The sequence below is a fragment of the Sinocyclocheilus rhinocerous genome, unplaced genomic scaffold, assembly GCF_001515625.1.
Source record: "Sinocyclocheilus rhinocerous isolate Xijiao unplaced genomic scaffold, SAMN03320098_v1.1 scaffold226, whole genome shotgun sequence".
Lineage (NCBI taxonomy): Eukaryota > Metazoa > Chordata > Actinopteri > Cypriniformes > Cyprinidae > Sinocyclocheilus > Sinocyclocheilus rhinocerous.
The window spans coordinates 341,080-365,766 of NW_015631726.1; the positions used below are offsets into that span (position 1 = coordinate 341,080).

Here is a 24,687-nt window from a genome sequence, read left to right on the forward strand (position 1 = left end):
AAATAGAAACCCCCCCCCCCCCAAAATTTTTTTTAAAAATAACAACAAATATGTTTCTTGAACAGCAAATGAGCATATTAGAATGATTACTGAAGGATCATGTGACACTGAGTAATGATGCTGAAAATTCATTTTTTTGATCACAGGAATAAATTACATATATATATATATATATATTCCAATCGAAAGCAGTTATTTTAAAGAGTGAAGTGAAGGGAAAGGGAAGTGAAGGTGCAGTGCAAGAGAGAACCTTTAATTATTTTCCACGGCCCCAGATTAAGGATTTAGACCTTTTTTTATGTGATGGCCATACAAATAATAGGGTTGTCTGGTTTCAAAAATTGTTGTGGATGTATAGGCTATATACAGGAAATAAGGGGCCAAAATTACACCTTTTGGGGTACCACAGCTTGTCACTGGAACAGGACCCTTAAAAGGACATATTTGTTCCTTTTTTACCCCTAATGAGTAAGCCTACAAATTAGTACCTTATGGGTACGAATTACTACTCTTAAGGTACTAATAACATATTAGTGTGGTTTCAAGCTGTTGTACCCCAAAAGGTACAATTTTGGCCCTTTTTTTTCTGCTTGGCCTGGATGAGTGTGAGATTTCCCGGCCTGAAATTGCATCCCAGTCCGGCCCTGATCCCATCCCAAAATCACACAATGGTTGTGCCAGTGTTGCTGTGTCAGGATGAACAAGTATAGTAATAGTTTTGATTGTGCCAAAGATCAATTTTGGATTGATTGATTATTTAGTTCTCTCTGCATGGAAAAGTTAAACATGAAATAGAAATTCACCCTATATACACTGTAAAAATATTTTTCAAGAAAGATTATTTGAATACCTTTTACAAGTAAATGCTATTACAGTCTTTCTACTTTAAAACTTTTAATTAAATGTTAATTGCCATTATTTATTTGTGAAATTTACTGGCAATTTCTGATTGAAAATTGTTTCAAAGTAAATCCTACACTTTTTTTTGTCAGTGTATTTTCCAAATGCATGTCATAGATTTTATCGTAAACAAGTCCTCCGTGCATATGTTATGATATTTTTACATCATAATTTTTAAACATAACTTGATCTTCTATTTAAATGACAGACTTCTTTCTGTTAACGTATGCTGGACTTTTCCTGTCATTTTGTCCATACAAACTTGGCCCCTTTTTACAATCGACCACAAGTTCGCATTAAGATCTGCCTCCATCCAATCAACAACTGATGAATTCTTCTATGCATATGGAGTTTCTATTGACATAAATTACATTTATACTGTGGTTGAGCCAATACGAGACACAAGCATTAACTAAACACTTGTTATTTAAAGAAGTCTAGTAGCCCCGTAAACCCTACCTTGTCACAAGTATTATAGCTGTTGCTTTTGTGAGATAATAATGAAGGTCAGGGGTTTGGATGCAGTCCGTTTACAGCTGGAAGTATGGATCTCCTAAAACTAATCTTTTTTTAGCCATTGCATAAGATAAGTTTTGGTTATAATGTGCCTTTTCTTTGTGAATGTGATAACCTACTTTAGATAAAGCAGGTTTACACATTGACTTTCTGACTGAACTATGCTCACACTGTACTAACTCAAAACATCAAAGATTCACAGCTTAACTAGCCCAGCTCAGAAACTGTGGAAGCTACAGCAGACTGGTAGAGACCATCGGATTTCCTCTCTTTAAGTCCACTTCATACTCAAATGTTTACACTAGACCTTTTCTTCCTGTGCCTGGATCTGTCACTTTAACGTTCTTTCTACATCAAATAAAACAAAACAGAAGTATCCCATTGGACAGGAAGTGACATGCAACAGAAGTGTCACTTTCACCTTTTGCTCTCACCCCCCCGTCACCCCGCCAAGCTTTGCGTTGGAAAGAGGGACGTGTCGTTCTGGAAAGGATGATGAGTCAGCGCTTCAGGCAGATGTGCTTTGTCTGTGTTTCCAGCAGCGCCAAACACGCACACTGGCCAGAGTGCAGTAACATATTATCACATGATTCAAAAACAATACTTAGTGGTCGAACTTATAAAATCACTGTCTGTAACCAAGACATTTTCAAACGTGTTTTTGGTACCGTCCTGTAACTAGAAAAGCATCCAGAACTAGATTTTTTAATTTTCTTAAGTAAATGATAATGGTGCTTGTGCATGCAAGAAGTTATCTTTAGTTTTTACATTAACATCTATGCATTTTCTGACGTTTTATCGAAAACAACTTGCATTGCATTGAAGATGTAAATTTTAAAATGTAACCAGTGCATATCCTGGGGATTGAATCCATGATCTTGGTGTTGCTAGCACTATGCCCTACAGTTTGAGCTACAATTTTTTTTTTTTTTTATCTTTATGGCTCAGGTCCCTTCTTCAGGATTATTCGCTTGTTTTATTGTCCCGCAAGGAAAATCACAAGTTTGATTGCTTGGGAAAGTAATAGCATACAGTACCTCTGTTCAGAAGGCTGTATGATTTGAGGCATCATTCATGTCTGTTACGTGATGGGTTACATGCTCAGGGTTAAGGGTTTGTTCAAGCCCCTAACCTTAACAGTATATAAACAGTAGTAATAGTGATACTTGTGTTAGCATAAAAATTCTTGCCTATATTGAATCATGGAGATAACTAAACACTGCTATATTGTTGCTCCTTCCCATAAAAGGAAGGATGTGTTTTTGTAAGGACCATGTGGAAGGCATACTGCACACACAAACAGTGGGCTTTAGAGAGCAGTTTGGTGCCACTGATCTTGGGGAAAGTTGTACAGTCTGGAGAATGCCTGCCAGCCAATCCTTACCTTCCTTGTGCTTTGATTTCATCATGGATTATTAGCGTGGAGCACATTATATGCTCCCATTTCTTCCCTGGAGCCCTCGGGAAGTTACGCTCTTATTTCAAAGTCTCCTGTTTTTCTTTTCCCTCCCCCAATGTATATTTTCTCTGTATCTCTGAATTCTTTTTGCATTTTTCCATCTGAATTATTGAGGGCTCCAACAATTTTCAATTTGAATTTAAAAAGTGTGATTTCCAGGCCTGGAAAAGTCATGGATTACTTTGGATTACTCATGGTTTGTAGTTGTACAAAAAATTTATGCCATGAAAAAAATCTGTTAAAAATGATTAATAATTGAATAATAATTAAATGCATTTACTGAATAGCCTATTTTGAAAGAAGTCTTTTATGCTCGCCAAGGCTGCATCTATTTGATGAAAAACAATAAAAAATGGTAATACTGTGAAATATAATTACAATTTAAAATAACTGTTTTCTGTTTTAAAAAGTCATTTATTTCTGTGATTTTCAGCAACTGTTACTCCAGTTTGCATTGTCACATGATCCTGCCAGAAATCATTGCTGATTTGGCACTTATTGTTATCAGTGTTGAAAACCATGATACATTTTTTTTCATCATAGAATAGAAAGTTCAAATGAACTTTATTTGAAGTATTTTTTTTAAACAAAAATCTTCTGTGTCATTCTAAATAACAGTCTTGCTGAAAAAAATAAATCTTAAGGCGTATTATTTATTATTTTTGTATTTTACATTTTTACATTTTATCTGTCGACCACTAAAAAGAAACACCTGGAAAAGTCATTGAAATTCATCGGTCAAAAAGTTGTGGGATGCCTGATTATTGCACTGTAAGCAGGGGCGCCGTAATGGGGGAAGGACAATTCCAAGGGCCCTTATCAGAGGGGCGGCCCGACACGATCACGTGATTTCTCCCGGGGGGAAATTTCTACCGATCCCCCTCCCCCCATTCTAACCCTGGAGTGATGTTTAATTAATGCAGGAGAGTTCATATACATGCTCCTTCATTGCAGTGTGATTTAGTGGAGTTCTGCTCCTAAATTAGCAGCATTCATGACTTTATGCACTGGGAATTCAGCAAGATTACACAGCGCTGTTGTTAAACCTTTGGCATGTGTTTGAAAAGGCCCTTAAAATGACTATTTTCATAAACCAGAACCACAACTTGAAACCTCGTAGATCTCTGCTTTGTTTATTTCAGATTAGTTAAAAAAATTGGCTTAAAACAACCCCACATTTCATAACAGAAGTGTTATTTTTTTTTAAAGAGTCATATGGGTTTTTGAAAAATATCTCTTTTGCAGTTTATAACGTAGCTATCCTTAAATAAAAACAATCTGCAAAGTTGTTAATCAAAAAAGTGCATGATAAATAAAGATATTGTCTCTCAAAAGAGAGAGTCGATTCTGAATCGCTTTAACGAGTCGTCATATTTTCGAATCTTTTGCCTGTTACCGGTATACGATATTAATGTAGACTGACGTTGTTCTAATTACTTCGTTTAATAATAAAGAATGTAGTGTAGCACAGACTTTATAATCATTGTGAAATTGCTGTTTATTTTGCTGCACCGGCAGTTATAGGGTTAATGCGGGAGAGACAAGCGAGTTAGTTAGGCTGGTGCGCCTGTGATACAGCTGTTCTGCGTTCTGATTAAAAGTTAAGACAGAGCGTCTTTTGTCTGTCGTTCTTCAAACATTATAGTAGACATATTTTGGTTTACAAACTGTATTGTTTCATCAGTTAGTCACGTTAGCACTCGGCTAACGTATCCACCATTATTGTTTTAAGTGTTCACAGTTTAGCAGCTAAACTTTAGCTGTGGGCACAATTCGCTTGCATACTGTAAGTGTTTTTGTATTTTATGTCATTATTATAAGAACGGATTGGAGCACTATATTATTGTTTTATGTAAAGGTGCTTTGTAAATGGTAGCGCTCACTAACTTGCTCAAGGACTCTTCTCTGTGCCAATCACAACAGTCTTGGCCAGCTGACCAATCAGAGCAGAGTAGGCTTATGGAAGGGAGGGGTTTGCTCTGAACTTGCTTGGAATGAATCGTTTCGAAATCATTGGCAAATGACTCTAATATTAAATGTATATTCTGAGAAAATTACAATGTTTTCTGACCTTAGATGCATTTAAACCTGTTGTAGGGGACTCCAACACAATATTAGGACACGTTAAAATACAATATGACCTGCTCTTTAATGATAAAATGAATGGAAAAACATACTTCCGGAACCAAAGTTACTGAAACATTTGGCGATACTAATGCACTAATTTCTTAATTAGAAAAAATGCTATACAATGCAAATGTAAAGTCTATTGTATCACTGGTTGAATGTTACAGACTTTGTTATAGCTTTATGATTTGCTTATAAATACTTATGTCAACTTTTAGGAGTATACCAGCCTATATTTACATTAAAACTAACAGATATGAACACAAATTCACAAAAGTCCAATTATGATTTCATTTGGGTCCGTAATGGCATCCATATGAACATCATCAATGGTCTTGTCGGTGAACAACGGCTCTGTGTAGTTAATGCTGCTCCATGTGAAAGCCCGCACGTGATGGAGATTTACCGCTGATTAAAGAACCGGCTTTACTGACAAGATGCACGTTAAATATCGCATGCGATTTATCATGCAGCCCTAAACCTAACTCTAACATTTTATTGAAATGCTATTTAAAAATCTTCATTTCTAAGTGTTTCATTCCACTTCTGACAGTATGTTAATTTGTTCTTTGTTTTTAGGCCAGTGGATGCTGCATCAGAAGGGACCAATCCTGTCCCAGATTCATTGTGGAGGCGTTACAGCGAGTTTGAGCTCCTTAGAAACTATTTGTTAGTCACCTATCCATTTTTGGTGGTTCCGCCATTGCCTGAAAAACGGGTATGCAAACAAGATGCCTTGGTTACTGCTGCTTGTAAATGTGATTTGCATTCATGCACTGTAACTTCATGCTTTTTGCAACAGGCTGAATTTGTTTGGCACAAGCTGTCAGCAGACAACATGGACCCTGACTTTGTGGAGAGGCGTAGGGTGGGACTAGAGAACTTCCTGCTCCGAGTGGCCTCACACCCAGACCTGTCCACTGACAAGATCTTTTATTCGTTCCTCACTGAGGTAGAGAGTTCTCGCTAAAGCTGTCTGGACAAAGCAAAGGGTGCATCAAACCAGTGGCATGCCACTCACACTTTGAAATAGACGTTCTATTTGCATTTTTCTTACTGACCTTTCCTTGTGTTCAAATCTCTTGATATGAAGATTTGAACATTTTTAATTTATAATTAACTTAAACTTTAACTAAGTAAATTAATTAATATTTCTACTATGCTGTCAATTAAAAAAATGAAAATCAGTTGACAGCCTAGTAGAAATAGAAATGAATTAAATAAATAATTGCATATACAATAACAATGAAAAGGTTTTGCTGAAAAAAAAAAACATTAAATTATCAAGGCAGACAAACAAAGTATGGATATTATTGATCGATATAGATTATAAGAAGTGGCTTTTTGAAGCCACCTCATTTTTTTCTATAACATACTCTACCATTCAATAGTTGGGATCGGTGAGATTTGTAAATGTTTTTGAAAGTCTCTCTTTTTTTTTTTTTTTTTGAGCAAAAATAGTGAAAACATTAGTATTGGCAAATAATACTACAATTTAAAATAACTGTTTTCTATTTGAATATACTTTAAAATGTAATTTATTCCTGTGACGGCAAAGCTGAATTTTCAGCAGCCAGTATACTCCAGTCTTCAGTGTCACATGATCCTTCAGAAATCATTCTAATATGCTGATTTGGTGCTCAAGAAACATTTCTTACTTTTATTTTTTTGTGTTGAAAACAGTTGTGCTGCTTAATATTTTTGTGGAAACTGTAATGCATTTACAGTTTAATGCTGAATAATAAAAAATCTTACTGATCCCAAACTTTTGAATGGTAGTGTAAGCTTATCAATATCCTACAGCCCAGCAATTCATGAATTTTTGTGAATTTAATATTTGAACTAAATTAATTTGTTAAACTGACAGACCTAATGTCACTTTTGCCATTTGAAAAGAAGAAAAATATGTTTTAACTGGCATTTCATGCTGATAATGCCCTTTGTCAGTGTCAGAAATTGCATCCTTTCTCTGCCCCACAGGAAAATGGTTGGAAGGAAACCGTGTTTGAGACGGGATTTCAGGCGAAGGTATATCAGCACTTTCCAGTTCATTGGGTTCTTTCTCTCTTTTCTACCCACAACACTGTTATTTATATATTGCTTCTCACCATAGGTCAGTATTCATATGTTGATATGAGGCTGACTAAATATGTGTTGATTTCAAATAAAAATTGTGTGAGGTAACCGAATTGCTACTGCGGTGAAGAATCTGTTATCAGTACGCTGTAGTTTATGTAAACAGTCACAGGAAGTCTGTTGGATCGTTCTGGATCAAACCCGAAAGAGCCGCAGTGTTTTATGTTAGTGTACTGTATATTATTGCCATATTGCAGTGTTTATCTGATCTCAGTCGTTTGAAAAGATTGTTGTAAGGAGTGCCTGTAATTTAGTTTTACACCATCTGAAAAAACAAAAACCAAACATGAATCTGTCTGTCAACATTTGGCCTTTGTCATTCTTACAGGCCGATTCAAGATTAAAGGCTTTAAATGCCACATTCAGAGTGAAGAATCCAGACAAGTAAGTCATTTTTGCAAACCGTGTTACGCGGTGTCATGAAATGCATAAAGATATGGCTGTGCTGTTTGTTAACACTGAAACTAACCTTGACCCGTGTGTGTGTGTGTGTGTTTCACAGGCGATTTGCAGAAATGAAACACTACGGTGATGAGCTGCAATCTGTTATTTCGCAGCTGCTGAGAGTTCGGGCGGTGAGTGTAAATAAAGTCGTTGTGCTGCTTAATATTTTTGTGGAAACTGTAATGCATTTACAGTTTAATGCTGAATAATAAAAAATCTTACTGATCCCAAACTTTTGAATGGTAGTGTAAGCTTATCAATATCCTACAGCCCAGCAATTCATGAATTTTTGTGAATTTAATATTTGAACTAAATTAATTTGTTAAACTGACAGACCTAATGTCACTTTTGCCATTTGAAAAGAAGAAAAATATGTTTTAACTGGCATTTCATGCTGATAATGCCCTTTGTCAGTGTCAGAAATTGCATCCTTTCTCTGCCCCACAGGAAAATGGTTGGAAGGAAACCGTGTTTGAGACGGGATTTCAGGCGAAGGTATATCAGCACTTTCCAGTTCATTGGGTTCTTTCTCTCTTTTCTACCCACAACACTGTTATTTATATATTGCTTCTCACCATAGGTCAGTATTCATATGTTGATATGAGGCTGACTAAATATGTGTTGATTTCAAATAAAAATTGTGTGAGGTAACCGAATTGCTACTGCGGTGAAGAATCTGTTATCAGTACGCTGTAGTTTATGTAAACAGTCACAGGAAGTCTGTTGGATCGTTCTGGATCAAACCCGAAAGAGCCGCAGTGTTTTATGTTAGTGTACTGTATATTATTGCCATATTGCAGTGTTTATCTGATCTCAGTCGTTTGAAAAGATTGTTGTAAGGAGTGCCTGTAATTTAGTTTTACACCATCTGAAAAAACAAAAACCAAACATGAATCTGTCTGTCAACATTTGGCCTTTGTCATTCTTACAGGCCGATTCAAGATTAAAGGCTTTAAATGCCACATTCAGAGTGAAGAATCCAGACAAGTAAGTCATTTTTGCAAACCGTGTTACGCGGTGTCATGAAATGCATAAAGATATGGCTGTGCTGTTTGTTAACACTGAAACTAACCTTGACCCGTGTGTGTGTGTGTGTGTTTCACAGGCGATTTGCAGAAATGAAACACTACGGTGATGAGCTGCAATCTGTTATTTCGCAGCTGCTGAGAGTTCGGGCGGTGAGTGTAAATAAAGTCAAGACAGCTGAATATGCAGCTCAGTTTCTTTCACTCCAACAAATGCCTAATTTAAGTGCTGTATATATTAGGTGTTATTAGGGATAAAAATTGTAAGCAAAGTGATACTGATGATTTCATTTTAATACTTTTGAGGAAGCACCCTTTGAAAAACAATACTATTTTAGGCAACTTGTTTAGTTATTTTTCTAAACTAACTTTTATTGCATCAAAATTCTTCTGATTGTGTATATATCTGGTTGCATTAGAATCATAGAGTGAATCTAATAAAAATTTACTGGTGTTTTATTTATTTATTTTTTAAATCATATATCTAATCATTTACTCATTTCTTTTAGAGAGCAGCTGATCGCCTGTATGGAGTCTACAAAGTGCATGGAAATTATGGAAGAGTCTTTAGGTAATGTTTTTTTGAAGGAATAGTTCACTCATGTATGAATAATTTACTTATGTCATGTCAAAACTGATATGGCTTATTTTTTTCTGTGGAACACAAAAAGAGATGTTTTGCAGTATGTCCAGGCTCCTCTTCTCCATATAATGACCATGTTTATATGCATATCATTGTCTGATTATGTTTTGGTTAAGACTTTATTCCTGAACAAAGACGGTTAATAAGAAGTAATGTTTCTTTAGCTCCAAATCAGCTAATTAGAGTGATTTCTGATGGATCATGTCGCAATGAAGACTTTTAAATTGTAAACTTTTATATTGTAGTAATGTTTTACAGTATTACTGTTCTTACTATACTTTTATTCAGATAAATGCAACCTTGGTGAGTATGAGAGATTACTTAAAAAAAAAAATACTACATTTGTAAATATGGCGTACTTAATCCCCCTTAATTTAACACTATTCCGTAATTAATCAGAATTTTTATGTGCATATAAATGTGGTCAGCATATAGCAACAGTATATATACGACCTGTGCATTATATTTCATGTCTTCTGAAACGATACAGTCATTGTGTGTGATGAATAGACCAGTTGCTCAAGATTTTTTCTCACAGTACAATCAGTACACAGTTCAATCACAATTAAGTACCCTCATTTTGGAGGAGCCAGACATGCTTTATAACGTGCTCTGTAAACTGTTTTCGTGAGAAGCATTTTTGGGGTAAATCTTTTGGGCTGTGATTGTGTAGCTGGGGTCAGCTGCAGTGGTTCAATGTGAGTCTTTGTTTGTTTTGGACAGCGAGTGGAGTGCCATTGAGAAAGAGATGGGAGATGGGCTGCAGAGCGCCGGCCATCACATGGACGCGTGAGTTCACAGCACACGCAATGAGCCATTCTAATGGACCTTTATAGGATTAGTGCAAGATTTTATTGCAGCTGGTTTTGATTGTATTTCTCCTACCTGGGATGATCCTGTTACCCTCTGAGAGCTCATTGAGGGACCTGAAATATGAAGGTGCTGTATGATACACCCCATGAATCTCCCGTGATTCTAAATGTGTGTGCTCCTGGTACTGAGCTGTAAAACACATTTGCCAGATTGATCTGGATCCTCTCGTATTTCCATTCACGGCCCCCCATAACAAGTAGCCAGTAAGATGAGCCCTTGGGAGGCTCAGGTTTTAATTTGGCTGGCAGACCGCGCAGCGAATCTCCAGGAGCCATGGCCAAAACGTTTAGTGGTAATTTTTTTCAACATTGATGATGATGTTGTGGGAGGGACGCTCTCGCGGTAGTGTCCTTAGTGAGTCTTTAACCAGCCCCTTTCGTTTCTATACTGGTTTTGTATTGCTGTCTGTTCTGATAGATTCCAGATTGCTGTACTCGGCAGAAAGGTCAAAGGTCAGAGCCCAATGCGCTGCCTGTCTGTCTCAGCACTGAAAGAAACAACCTGTCCATCATCAGCCGTCAGACTGTTTTATGGATCATGTTGCTCACCTATTCCCAAAATTCCTCAAAATACCCCAAACAGGCTCTGCTGTGGATTTGGCTTTAGTTCCACAGGCTCTACATCTGATTTAGAGAGGATAACACATGTAGTTTCACCAGAATGCCGGTTTGTGACATTAGGGGTGGGCGGTATGACCAAAATATTCCTGATAAATATTCATAATATCATGGTCACAGTATTTATAAAAAGATATGATTACTAGAAACTCAATGAAAAGTGTTTTATATGTTAAAAAAACATTTGGTAATGCCTATTTTGGGTAATTCAGGGAGTTAAATGAAAAGTACTTTATCTTATTTGTTTATTTTATCTTTTTATTTGGAACTTGAAAAGTTCAAAAAGATAAGATTATTTACGACAAAATATACTGAGCAAGACATAAGACTCAAAACAACTAATATTATAAAACAGATGATTTTGACCTAAACATTCATAATTGGATTGGTCATGTTCAGAGCTGTTATAAAATAGCCGTTATTCAGTATTGATAAAAAAAATTGGGCGTCAGTAAGATTTTTTTAAAATGTTTTTGAAAAGTCTCTACTTCTCACTAAGACTGCATTTATTTGGGAAAAACGGTAATATTGTAAAATATTGTGATTTCAACTAACTGTTTTCTATTTTAATATATTTAAAAATGTTATTTATTTCCTGTGATGGCAAATCTGAATGTTGCTGATTTTATTCTGCATTCTTTGACAAATAGAAAGTTCTAAAGAACTGTTATTTGAAATTGAAATCTTTTGTAACATTATAAATGTCTTTACTGTCACTTTTAATCAATTTAATGCATCCTTGCTGAAAACAAATATAGCATATAAAGTAATTTCTTTCAAAAAAATAAAAATATCTTACGGACCTCAAACTTTTGAACAGTAGTGTACGCACATCTGTGACCACATTAGGTGAAATTCATGTACATGTTATGTCAACTACCCTTTGATCGGGCACTTTTGTATGTTACAGGTATGCTGCTTCTGTCGATGATATTCTTGAGGAAGAGGAACATTATGCTGATCAGATGAAGGAGTACCTTTTCTACGCAGATGCATTAAGGTACAAATATTCATTGCTGTTACTTTGAAAGTGAAAGTGAAGTGACATGTGGCCAAGTATGATGACCCATACTAGGAATTAGTGCTCTGCATTTATCCCATCCAAAGTGCACACACACAGCAGTGAACACACACACGGAGCAGTGGGCAGCCATTTTTTGCTGCAGCGCGCAAAAAATACACAAAATTTTGGTACACTGTGAATACACAAACTTCCATCAGTTCTCAGTTTTCTTGAAAGTGATCACACTGCAGGGCATCTTGGCTTTCAGTTCAACAATTTCCCTAGGAAACAATGAGACGATCTGCTTTTATGGTTGATTTTGCATATTTTGTGGTTTATGTGCTTTTTCACAGGGCAGTGTGTAGGAAGCATGAACTGACACAGTATGAACTGGAGATGGCCGCCCAGGATCTGACCTCTAAGAAACAGCAGCGGGAGGAACTCGCCACAGGGGTCAGTGTCCATTTGACCACATGACACAACTCCACATCTTATGTCTGGAATGGGGGACTTTCCAGCAAGATTTATATAAACCAGGGTTCATGTCATATCAAAAGAATGAGGGAAAAATATAGGGAAACGATTATAAAATATATAAAGCATTTATTTTCTGTTTTTCAATGCGTTTGATTAAAAAATATAAATTTAATATAGTTGGATATAATGCAGCATTTACTTTTGTCCCACAGCCCTCAATCAAGTTTGATTTTTGGTCCTTCATAGTAAAAATTTTGGCCATCTCTGCTTTAAAACATGTTTGGGTTTGCATGTTTTTTTGTTTTTTTTAAGAGTTTAACAGTTTTATACAGTTAAAATTGTGTTTGCATGAATAGAGCCTGTAGAGAATTACCTCATTGGCACATTTAACATGTAAACATCTGAGCAGCACAAAAAGCCAACGATATACGAAAGACATTCTGGCCTGATTGGCTGATATGAATAATTACTAGGCCCACTTGGCCAAAAAATGGGAGTAAAAATGTCCATATTTCAGCTTTCTGCAAATAAACATGGGAGGAAGAGTGTGGCTTACTCTAGCCAATGTTTTTTTTTTTTAATTATTTTTTTTTCTGTGTAGACGATACGGACCTTCTCTCTGAAGGGAGTGACCAGTAAACTGTTTGGACAAGAGACCCCAGAGCAGAGAGAGGCCAAGCTGAAAATGCTGGAGACACAGATTGAAGAAGGAGAGGAACTGGTCAAAGAAAGGAACGCCGAATGCGAGTAAGTAGTGCTCTATTCACACACAACTAAATTGATGTACTGCTGCTGACCAAAAGCAATAAATGTTATCAGAAAATTACTTAATTAGGTGGTTTATGAGCTGAGAAGCTTACTCAACAAAACTGCATTGCCTTCTTATTCTCTGTGGCAGTACAGAAATGATGAAATATACAGATATGCTCCAAATACACATTCTTTGCTCATGTTGTTGCATCCCTGAGAAACTCATCTAATAAGGGTGAGTTGAACCCAAAAACAGGCTAATCATTCAGGGCTTTCTTAAAAATATGTAGATTTGAGGATATAACCATTCAAGTCAAGCTTCATCCGAGTGATTATTTCATACAATCTTTGTCTGTTTTTGTAGGGAGTTTGTGAAAAGTGCATGGGTGGACATTGAGAGGTTTAAAGAGCAGAAAGACCACGATCTCAGAGAGGCTCTCATCAGCTATGCCATCATGCAGATCAGCATGTGCAAAAAAGTGAGTAGCATCAAAGCCAGCAAATTTTGTCATTACAAAACAATCAAAACACCAGTCTCTACTGATCAGACACAAGGGGGAAGTCACATACTTGTTTTAAAAAATAAGCCTGTTTTCTTTTTAGGGAATTCAAGTGTGGAACAACGCTAAAGAGTGCTTCAGTAAGATGTGAGGGTTCCAGCCATGACAAGAACACCAGGAGGCCTTGGAGATGTCAATCCAGAAAAGCACACACTCCTAGAGACTGACCTTGGGGACTAAAGTCTTCCTCTCAATCCTAAACATTTGTCAGCCTCTTGCACCAGATGCTCTGGTGTAAATAGGTATCAATTACAATAGTTTAGGAGTCCAAATAATGAATGAATGGGGTGCTGTTTTATTTATTTCCATGTTCACGAGCCAGATTTTAGACCTGGTTACTTTTGTTACTGCACTAATTTGACCTACACAAGAGTTTGTGAAGGTAACGGACAATTCTTAACACTTCAGACAGAAACAAAAGAATGACTTAATTAGTATTGATTAATCTTGAACTATGGAATCACTTGTTTATAATTTGTTAATGTCTTTTCCTTTATGCTTTTTGGTGCCAAAATGTGTTAAAATCATTCCTTTTTTTTCTACTTTTCGTTAACTTTTTACTACTTTAGTTCACCATAAAACACAAAAGCACAGATTCAAACTGTCGAGGCAAAATAAGAGGGTGGGTTTTCTTAGTGAATCCAGCAGTTCCATTTTTATCGTACCCCACACCCCTCCTCATAATGGTGGTCTCGCACATCTGGAACATGTCCAGTTTCTGTGGGACATGCAAAATGATCTTTATCACCTGGCGCAGAGGACACCAAAAGTCAGATTTCCTATGAAAGGAAAGTAACTTGTCTTATTCGCATGCAAACTAAATTTGCCCTGATGCTCATACAGCAAACAAAGTGGCATAAATTCATCATAATGTGCTGGTCTGTCACTTTTCTGCACATTTAGCCATAAAAACATAAGCTGTTTATGACCACGGATCCCCTCCCTTTATAGGGTTCAGTTCATCTGAAAAAAATATTAATATGCTGTTTATGCCTTATTCAAGACTTAACTCTGCATATTTTCTTTGTTGCCGCAGCTTCCACTATGAATGCCATTTTTGTCATCTGTTATGATGAGTGGGTGGGTCAGTGTTTTGATATAAATCTGGCTGAAGGAATACGAAGGTCACAGGAAAGGCAGGATATAATAATTTCCTCATTTTAGAGCTGCATGTGTAACTCAGCCTGACCCCTGGTCATTCGGTTCATTTTTTTTGGGGGGGGGGGTTTAGAGTGGGGCAGAGATAACCCTTTTGTATATATACTGTTAAAATCGTTGTGTAACACTAATGGCAATGATAATAGAAAAAAATACCATTATCATTTGGCTTATGGTTTCATATGTTGTGAGGGTCTGTTGTGTTCATCTGTTTGATAGTCTAAGAACTCAGCAGAGATCATTTGGATTATTTACAGAGTTCGTTTGGGTTATATGAAATTGCTGAGTTTGAGGCGTAATGAAAATACATTGTATGAGAATGCTCATGTATATTAGGGAAATAACCAAATATATTTAAAAGTTTAATCAAGTTTAAATCTGTCAAGTATTTTAACACTAAATAGAATACATCCTGTAACATGAGCTGTGTACTGGTAAAAAGAGTGCATTTCTTTAAACTGATAAATTGTTGTCATCTCTACAGCCTCTCAGCCATTTTCTCAGGAAGAATCTCCATTTGTTTCTAGGTTGTAATGCTTCCCTCTAGTGGTGTGTTATACTTATAAACCAGTTTTATAACCAAAGTCTTTGATATAACAGACTTTACTGTGGTCAGATGTTTAGTTTGAATTTTGTTTGAAGGTTTACAACAGGTTTCAACAAAGTAAATGAGTGAACACTTTTTTTCCAGTTCCTATTTTTTTTTTAATTCTGTTAAATATCTTATCAAATTGAGCCAAAATCAGAAATGAATGTTTTTATATTTAAGTGCCACCATTTGAGCTGTTTTAGGGCAGTAGTTCGCAACTTTTTTGACTTAAAGGCCATTAAGTTCAAAGACTTATTCAATAGTCCTTCATATTTGATATATTTTCTGTGGTATTTTTCTTGTAATTATGTCGCTGGTTTCATTATATCGCTGGTTGTTTTTCAACCTTTTTATTAACAGGAACCGGGAGTGTATATATATTAAATTAATTAAACATGTTTTTTCAACAATAAAAAAAAAGTTATGGAGGAATAGAGGAATTGTTTTGTTTTTGTGTATTTAGCATTTAATTCATTTTATTTTATTTATTATTATTACATAAATCATTTTAAGTTATCCCCTTGGAAGTTTATTTTAGGGGCTTTTTAATCTTTGAGAGTCTGTTTCTATTTCTGTTTTCACATACAGTACAGTGCATCATTAAAAAATATTAAAATATATCTTAAAATGACGTGTCAAGTTATTAAAATAAATGTACAATCTGAACAGAGATAATCAGACTATAAAATGTGATCTGCGTATCTAGATAGACCAGAAATAAAATAGAATTAAAATACAACAGATCTTACAAATGTATTTATATAAAAATATTTATTTATATAAACAAATAATTATATATATATATATATATATATATATATACACAATTTGTTTAGTCTGCACAACTAATATTTCAGGGATTTTAAAATATTTTTATGTATTTAATTGCTATTATTGAGTCCTTGTGTTTAACACCAAAAGTCTCTTGACAAACAATCCTTGAAATTCGTAATTCTGTTATGAGTCTTGAAAGAGTTAGTAATTGAGGCTTACATATAACTGATTATGACTACGTCAATTAATATAACATCTCACATAATTCTCTACTATTAGCTACACTTATTATATTGCTTAAATATATTTCAAACAGGAAGCAAACACGTCCTGTCAGTGAGGCTCATTAGAGCGGGTCCGTTGCGATCCCACAATGCACCGCTGCGCAGCTGCAGATGGAATGTAGCTCGCTAGCCTCTCATGCTAGCCGCAGCATCGCAGTAAAGTTTGACAAACACACCACGAGCGGCTCGAACCCGCCGCCAGCGCTGCACTGACGACACATGCGGTATGTATACTCTTCATCTGCGAGGCTCTTCGTTACAATCAGCCGTGAAAATGTTTGCAGTCCGGCCTCTGTGTGCGTGATGAAACGGCAGCATAGAGTTGGAGATCAGGCCGATTTTAAACTACATTCATATATTAAAATACATTAAAATCATTATTAAAATAGAGTAGGTTTACTAAGCTCATGTCAAATTAAATGCGCAGCTGTATCTGTGACAGTGGCAACAGGCAGCCAGTGTTGTGCTTGAGTGTAAACACAGTCATGTGTTAGTTTCAGTTTATTTTTAGTTTATGCACATCGGCATTATTAAGTTTGTATACATAGAGATTAAACACTTATCTTTGGCCATTTTATATTTTAATCATACGTTGATTCACTTAATATGCTGGTTGTATTTAGTTTAGGTTGATGATTGAAATGTCTTAACGTTACATAACTTGACTTCTACTATGTCTATGCATATGGAATTATTTATTTACCTCTAATGTAATTTTTGCTTTGCTACAGTCAAGATTGTCTTGCTCACTGGGTGCATTAAGGGAAAATTATCTGTAGAGATGCTTTGGAACAATATTGTGAAAATGCTATAAAAATTAGATTGATATGACGGTCTCATCTGGTTACATCTGTTATGACAAAACTGCAGGATGCCAACCAGCTCATATGCCTCAGTAGAATAAGAGAATAATTATGTAAAGGTCACCCTGGGTTAATAATTAACCCCAATCAGGTATGTTTGTAGTATTCATATTAATAATATTAATATTTGTGAGGTCATGTCAATAACATTGATTGTTGTTAAGTAAAGTCATTTATGTATATAACTCTTTATACAATACAGATTGTTTCAGAACAGCTACGCAGTAATAAACAGGAAAATAACATAGTGTTGCAAAGTTATCAAATATTAAATATTTCAATTCCTTTATAGCAGCTCTACAGAAGAAAAAATGTCATTATTAATTTCAGTTCTGTTCAGTAACAACGTCAGTGTTGCAAAGTTCACCAGTTATTGTGAAACAACTTAAATTTCAGCTATAAAACAGCTTTACAGCTGACCGTTGTCAATATTGAGCAAAGTTTTTGTAGTTTCGTTCAATAGTGTCATCACTGTTAAATTGATAATAGTTTCGAATATAAATAAATAATAAGCCTCGTTAAACCAGTAAGAAATTATGTATTGCAATCCATTTTGAGTCAGTTCTTCATAATGCATGAATCTGACATGAATGCATCCTTATTAAATTAGTTCATGCTCCAGTAGCAATTCGGTTCAAGACGTGTCAAGTCAGATCAAGTTTAATGTCATTTTCCTCTGCCTAGCAGGTGATGAAAATTATTTTTGTTTGATTGTGCATATAGGCTAGGCCAACACTGGGGTCCAAAAGAAAATTTCCTTTTTTCATTTAAACCTGGAAATGATGTTTTAGGGTTTTCAAAAGATCAGATTTCCATCAATTGAAGCGCAAGATGCTGTTTGACCTCATATCATGCTGGAGAACATGGATCATCAGGTTTTGCTCCTGCTTGTCAAAAGAGGGGATGCGAGTTTTGTTGCCTTTAAACTCAAGCTCGTTGTTTCTCTCAGCCAGGTGACGGAGAGGAAGTGCTGTGAACGCAACTGCTGATAGGAATCCTTATGTTGGTCCTGTCTCTTCCTGTAGCTTCAGCTCAACTGCTTAGCATTCAGCGATGAACATTGATGACAAGCTGGAGGGGATGCTTATGAAATGTAGCCCTGTGGGGCTTCACCACTCATCCAGAGGTCTGGGACCCTCGAGGGTGGACGGAAGAGGAAGAAGAGGCAGTTTGGATATGACACTTGGGGAACGGAGCTTGGCTAATCATCCCCTTTTGGCAGAGGATGATGACGATGATGAAGATGATGATGAAGACCTGGCAGGTGGAGGCATGACCTCGCATGATCTGATATCCCAGGATGACCTGATGGTTCACGAGGAGACGGTGAAAAATGATGGACAGGATGAAGCAGCTTTCTCACAGCGAATCTCCCATAAACTACACTATACACTCAATATGCCAGTAAGTGTACAGCTGATTAAGAGCTAATTACTGCAGCGCTTTAACACTATTATTTATTTTACTTGTGCAAGTTCCAACAACCTTGTCAGTGAACCACACACACACACAAAATTGAGTAAATATTGGGTAAAGAAAGCGTGCATTTCTTTTCAGCAAATTTGCTAAAATTATGTATATAATAAGTGTACTGTAACTGAGAAATTCAGTAAATGAATTTTATTAATGATTTTTGTTGTTGTTGTTACTTTTGTTAGGTAAATATAAAGCAGGAGATGAAAGTGCCAGACTCATTGATTCTCAATAAAAAGGAGAAGAAACCGGGGTGGGACCCATCTGACTGTCACAAAAAGAAGAAGAGAAAGCAGCGCTCGCCTGCAAAGGTTTACTATAATTCATCAGAGATGCCACTGATAAAATACCATTGTGCTCTAAAATACCAGTTCTCTAAGTGAGAGATACTTTACAGTGCAAAGCAGTGGTGGTAAAATAATTTAAAGTTTAACGTGAGTTTGAAAGTGTCCTGAAATTGCTTATTTTGTCTGCTTGCTTTTTTATAAATTGTTTTATTTATTTCAAGGCTGCTTGCCTACTAAAATTATTGTTTTTACTCATAGAAATGTTATTATACTAAAAACTGCGATGCACATCTGTGAGTAAGCTGAACTGACATTTATCATGTCCTTTTACGGTATTGGTTAGCCAGGACACAAAGTTATGACCACTCTGGAGTTATGATGCTCTAAAGAAGCACAGGCATGAAAGTTAAGGTAGTTTTGAACTTATTTCCTCCATCTTGCTAGATTCTCACTATTAATGAAGACGGCTCCCTTGGGCATCAGAACCCAAAATCTCATGTCTGTGAGCACTGCAATGCTGCTTTTCGGACAAACTATCATTTACAAAGACATGTCTTCATTCACACAGGTGAGTGGTGTAATGTTCTTTGAGAATAATTGTCATATAAAAGAACAAAATGGTGAACAAAAATTTATATTTTTTTGCAGGTGAAAAGCCTTTTCAGTGCAATCAGTGTGACATGCGCTTTATTCAGAAGTACCTGCTTCAGAGACATGAGAAGATCCACACAGGTGAGCAGAAAGGGATTAAAACCATTATACCAGTGGAAAAAAAGAAGTGACATTTATATTTTTCTTCAAGGTGTTGTAAGATATGTTCTTTAAGAATGTACAGTACAGAAATCTTCAAAGTCAATGATCCATTTATAAATGTAGTCCATTGCAAGCCCCTTTTTTGTGGTACATCTTTATACTCTGAGAAAAGCAAGTCTAGGGTCAAAGCCTAGTTTTTTCCATCGAGTCTTGGCATGGAAAAAGTAGGCCTACTTAACTTGCCTAAATTGTTCTTTATATCGTTCACAACTGCCTGTCATGTCTCCCCTTTAGGAGAAAAACCTTTTCGCTGTGATGAGTGTGGAATGAAATTTATTCAGAAATACCACATGGAGAGACATAAGAGGACACACAGCGGGGAAAAGCCTTACCAGTGTGACTATTGCCATCAGGTATGCGCAGTTCAAAGCAAATCAGATTTGATTCTGTGCAATTAAAATGTTAGCATGCATTATACAGTATGAAACATGATTATGTATATTTTTCCCAACAGTTTTTTTCCAGAACTGACAGAGTACTAAAGCACAGACGAATGTGCCATGAGATGGAGAAGCAGTTCACCTCCCCATCCCGGTTCAGACCGAGCATGAACTCGCCATTGAGATCCACTTTGGAGAAGCCTAATTTTAGCCTTTTAGTAGATTCCCAACACTCCTTCTCCTTTTCAGGTGACGAGACAAACCCTTCCTCAGTTTCGCCAACGGAGGACTTCCTCGACCAAGTGACCTCTCCCAAAAAAACAGATGCGCAAAGCATTAGTCAAGCATTTCAGATTGCTACTTTTGACCAGAACTTTCGATCTCAATTCCCAAGCTCACGATCTGGAATATCCTCACAGTTTAGCATTGCCAGTGGACAAGTTAGCCTGAGAGGTCATGGAGGAACGGACTTCCCAGAGTTCTCTCTTGTTAGTGAAACAAGAACTCAACTAACTTCATCTCCAGATGCTACAAGCAGCCACACCTTTGGCTAAACGGGAGCTTTTAATGATTTAAAGCATTTTAAAGGCACTTTATAGTTCTGTCAGTGAAGGCAATATGATCTCTGTGCAAATACTTATGATTTTCAATCTTTAAACAATCACGCATGTGCGAGAATCAAAAGGAGCAGAGTGATGCACACATTAGATTTTATTATCGAGCTATGGGATACTCTTTATGTGTCATTGCATTATTTGTGTATTACACATAGTGCTTGGGACAACACACTATGGCTTGCCAAATTAGCTAGCTTGTGTGTTCTAAAATGAAGAATTCAAGCTACTACAACAATGCTGTTGTAGTCTAAATTTATAGGGTCAGCTTCCCCGAAGAAAAAACTATACAAAGATCAATTCTTATTTGGCCTCTTGTTAGCATTCAGTTCTTTTGCTGGAACATCAGGCTCAACGAACTGACCTAATAATGTAGGTCTATAGAAACTACTCTAGCCTAGCATTACAATCAGTTTTTGTATTTAATTAGTTTTGTAACATGTTGTCTGGAGAGCTACTGAAAGGACCTTACTTTAATGCCCTAGACTTGAGTAAGGCACTTTGTGATTGATGTACTGCAAGTCACTTTTGTTTAAAAAAAACGAGTAACATTTTTCTCACCCCTGTCATTGTAAGCTAATTTGTGTATTTAATCTTTTTGTGCATTTAATTACTTGTTGGAATGTTTTTATATATATATTTGTATTCTCTGCTCCCATAAAGAATCTCTCCAAGACACATTTTGTTTAGAGCAATCTGCAGGTATTGTCATACTGAATTTGTATGGACCTAGCCCATAATTTTATATAATGATATTATATAATCATGAAATATTTTTGCACATTTCTCCTAAGGTTATTGGATCAAAAAATAGATATTCTCATGCTCCTTCTGTGGGAATCAGTACATTTTCGTTAGAGACTGTCTTGCCAATCAGATATAGGTGCACATGGGTAGCAAGGCATCTGTAGAGGGTTTGTTTTCTCACATCCCACATTTGGAGATGCAGTTTTAGCAGTTGTCCAGGGCAACAGCACTAACAGGTATGCACTTCTTCATTTGTCATCATTGTGCCTGACTCAGTTGTTAGTTCAGACTAACAATAGTCAAAATACAATACTTTGTTAAAAAATGTGCACATTTCATCACTTTGGTTTCCTTAAGATGACTTCATTTGTTGACAGTCTGTTTTCTTGAGTTTTCAGATGCACTCAATATCTGATAAACATTACCCTTTAAATAGCACTTTCAGCTTGTGGGCAGTTTTTATTTTTTTTTAAAGCACTTTTCAGTTACCACCTTCCATCTACATAATGTACACATTCAAAAATCTGATATAATCTATATCAGTGTTGAGTGAAATCAAGAAAGATAATTTAAGAATGTATGGTCTGAGATCATATTTTTATGCTTTTTCTTTGTCTCAAAAACACCCCATCCATTAGCAAATATGTCTTTGTATCAGATTCACTTGCTGTTACTTATTGGATTAATATAGAACAAAAAATAAAGTGTAATGTTTGGTAAAGTTGTACTAATATGTATATGTACACATTTGTTAATTGCGCATCTCTTATTGTTAGCTTAATAACTAATCACGTAAATTATAAGCTTTGCTTCTGTTCTCTCAGATTGTTTATGGAAACTTACCTGCTTTCCCCTAAACTGTATATTGATTAATCTTAGCTTTATGATTTATAGTAATAGTATCATGCCAAACTGTACACTCTTTGTAAATCATTTTTAAAACATTCTTATGTACGTTGTTTAATGGTTTTATAAACAATTTACACACAAATTCGCTCTGCTTATGTTTCGTGAATGAGGCCCATTAAGAGCAGTTCTGTGTGTATGTTTTTTTCATAGTCCGTATGTTCTGGGTGTCAAAAGACATTTTACTGTTTTTGATTACGGTATATTATATGTGTGCCTAAACATTCCTTTACTGTCCCTTTATTTTTTACATGTAAATAGGTTGTATATTTTAAGTTGGAGTGTAGAGTGAGTGCAACATTATTTAATATTTGCTGCCATTTTGGTTTACTCTTTCCTACAGTCCCTGATGACTTTCAGCACAACTTTTGTGATAAAATCATGTTTGTGTTCTTGGTTGTAAAATTACAAATGTACTGTCCTCTAAGAATTGCCTCTGAATGCAATTTTAATAATTACAATTTGATTAAACCTTGTATGGATCTCATACACCCTCAGAGGATGAGTTTTTAGGATGTTATTTATCGTTTCAATATCATGTGATACCTGCATTATGTAAGGAATAATTGACGACTCCGCTTTGCGTCGTGGCCGCATCACCACCTCGGGTGTGCATTATTTTCTAAGAATTCAACGGACCGAAGTCAATTATTCCGCTTATACAACGGTTACCACACCTGAAGACATCGATCATATTATATATTTCAAGGCATTTGTCCGGTTTTTGTACTTAAAACGCTATTGTGAGTAGGATTCATTTCTTCAGCATCTCATCCAACGCCTCCGTTGCTAATTCCAAAACGTCATTTTAGACCTAGTAACGGAGGCTTGAGCCGTTGACAGCAGACTAATGCAGTTAATAACTAAGTTATGAGAGCGAGAGAGAGAGATTACGTCTGTGCGTCTCTCAAAAGTGTTGAGATGGTCTTCCCTGCAGAACACAAGATCCAGGGGGCGTGATTGGATCCAGATCCAACTCCTCCCACCTTACATACACCTAGAACTACCCGTTTCCACCCCCTAATCCCTAAACCTACCAATCTCCACCCCCTAGATATGGGAGCGATAGAGTATGTGCTTTCCGTACATATTAAAACGTAATTTTGTGGCTAAAACATGGTAATGATCTGTCGTTTTTATCTTATTGTTTACTATATTTATTTGTTTGGCCAGTGTCGTTGTGGGTTTTGGTTCTTTTGCTGTTGTAGGCTATAAGGACCTCCTTGGCGAAGTGATATGGACATGTAATGCGGTCAAGACCTGCCTGGAACTACGTTCGCCGTGCGTAGTATACAAATATTTAATAAAAAATTACTGCTACAGATGCTCCAGAAATTGATGAAAGGGAAATAATAATTTGAGGGAAGACCTTAATGTCTTGTTTTAGCTTTATTTCCTTTTAGTAAATTGTGCACTGTTTTTTTTTTTTTTGTAAGCTCAATTGCTGTTGGTAAAAGGTCATATCCATTTAGACACATGACTGTTATCCTTCATTATTGATTGGGTATTTTGAGCATCAAAGTTTCATCTGGTGTTACTGACAGTGGATCATTATTTTCTTTCAAGCTTAATTTGAGTGAAAAACTGAATGGTTTTATTTAGTAAGGGAGCTCTTCTGAATAGTTTTAGACATTTAATTTTATTGGGGAGTGCATGTCCTCTGACTGTCTTTGTACACTGGTTATATTTTTATATGTATCCATTTTATTGTAGCCAAATTATTTCCATAGAATATACTTTAATTAAATACTTTGCCTAAGACATGGGGAAAAAGTTCTGATTGGATGTTTTTGATTGCGTGCCTCTTGTTGTGTAATATTAAATTAAAAAGAGTGCTTTTTCCATGTGTCATGATCACTCATCACAGGAATGGGTGGCCTCTGCCTTCTTAGTACAAGCACTACTGTGTGTGAATCTCATAAAACCAAATGTCTAGTTCATTTTTAACAATCAAGAAAACGGTTTTTTTGGTCTAAATTAAATGCCTTTATGACCATTAACATTTTTTTGCATTGTGATTGCATATATATTTTATACAATTAAACATACTTCTCCCAATTCTCTTTAACTAAATGCAAAAATCTCAGTCATGTCAAAAAGTATATAATGTAAATTATTCACAGTATTATTTCTATGGTTTAATGAAATACTCATGGTCCTAAACATAGGATTCTCTAAAAAAAAAAAAAAAGATTTTTTATTTTATTTTAAATCTATGGGTTTAAATGTACCCTGGGAACATTTTTGTGAGAGCTGACAAAAAAGTAGA

At 35.9% G+C, this 24,687-nt stretch overlaps 2 protein-coding genes across 2 annotated transcripts in view; both read left to right on the top strand.

Annotated features, from left to right (window-relative positions):
* The window catches only part of LOC107741918 (sorting nexin-4-like), a 16,946-nt gene extending 2,113 nt beyond the window's left edge, over nt 1-14,833 (top strand). The window contains exons 3-14 of the mRNA XM_016554725.1: nt 5,582-5,720; nt 5,805-5,954; nt 6,983-7,030; nt 7,467-7,522; nt 7,641-7,713; nt 9,117-9,178; nt 9,974-10,039; nt 11,651-11,740; nt 12,097-12,196; nt 12,822-12,967; nt 13,335-13,449; nt 13,574-14,833. Coding sequence (XP_016410211.1) covers nt 5,582-5,720; nt 5,805-5,954; nt 6,983-7,030; nt 7,467-7,522; nt 7,641-7,713; nt 9,117-9,178; nt 9,974-10,039; nt 11,651-11,740; nt 12,097-12,196; nt 12,822-12,967; nt 13,335-13,449; nt 13,574-13,621 — 1,093 coding nt within the window. The 3' untranslated portion in view covers nt 13,622-14,833. The remainder of the gene's footprint in view (nt 1-5,581; nt 5,721-5,804; nt 5,955-6,982; nt 7,031-7,466; nt 7,523-7,640; nt 7,714-9,116; nt 9,179-9,973; nt 10,040-11,650; nt 11,741-12,096; nt 12,197-12,821; nt 12,968-13,334; nt 13,450-13,573) is intronic.
* Nucleotides 14,834-16,416: 1,583 nt separating this feature from the next.
* On the top strand, nt 16,417-22,979 carry LOC107741919 (zinc finger protein 148-like). The gene is made up of 7 exons (XM_016554726.1): nt 16,417-16,559; nt 18,148-18,602; nt 18,857-18,982; nt 19,403-19,526; nt 19,607-19,690; nt 20,006-20,124; nt 20,226-22,979. Exons 2-7 carry the CDS (start codon nt 18,252-18,254, stop codon nt 20,703-20,705), a joined length of 1,284 nt encoding a protein of 427 aa, XP_016410212.1. The 5' UTR covers nt 16,417-16,559; nt 18,148-18,251; the 3' UTR covers nt 20,706-22,979.
* Nucleotides 22,980-24,687: the final 1,708 nt, after the last annotated feature.

Coding starts and splice junctions, on each gene's coding strand:
- LOC107741919 (XM_016554726.1), top strand. CDS start 18,252: ATGAACATTGATGACAAGCTGGAGGGGATGCTTATGAAATGTAGCCCT. Junction 19,691..20,005: donor ACATGAGAAGATCCACACAG/GTGAGCAGAAAG, acceptor TCTCCCCTTTAG/GAGAAAAACCTTTTCGCTGT. Junction 20,125..20,225: donor AGTGTGACTATTGCCATCAG/GTATGCGCAGTT, acceptor TTTTCCCAACAG/TTTTTTTCCAGAACTGACAG.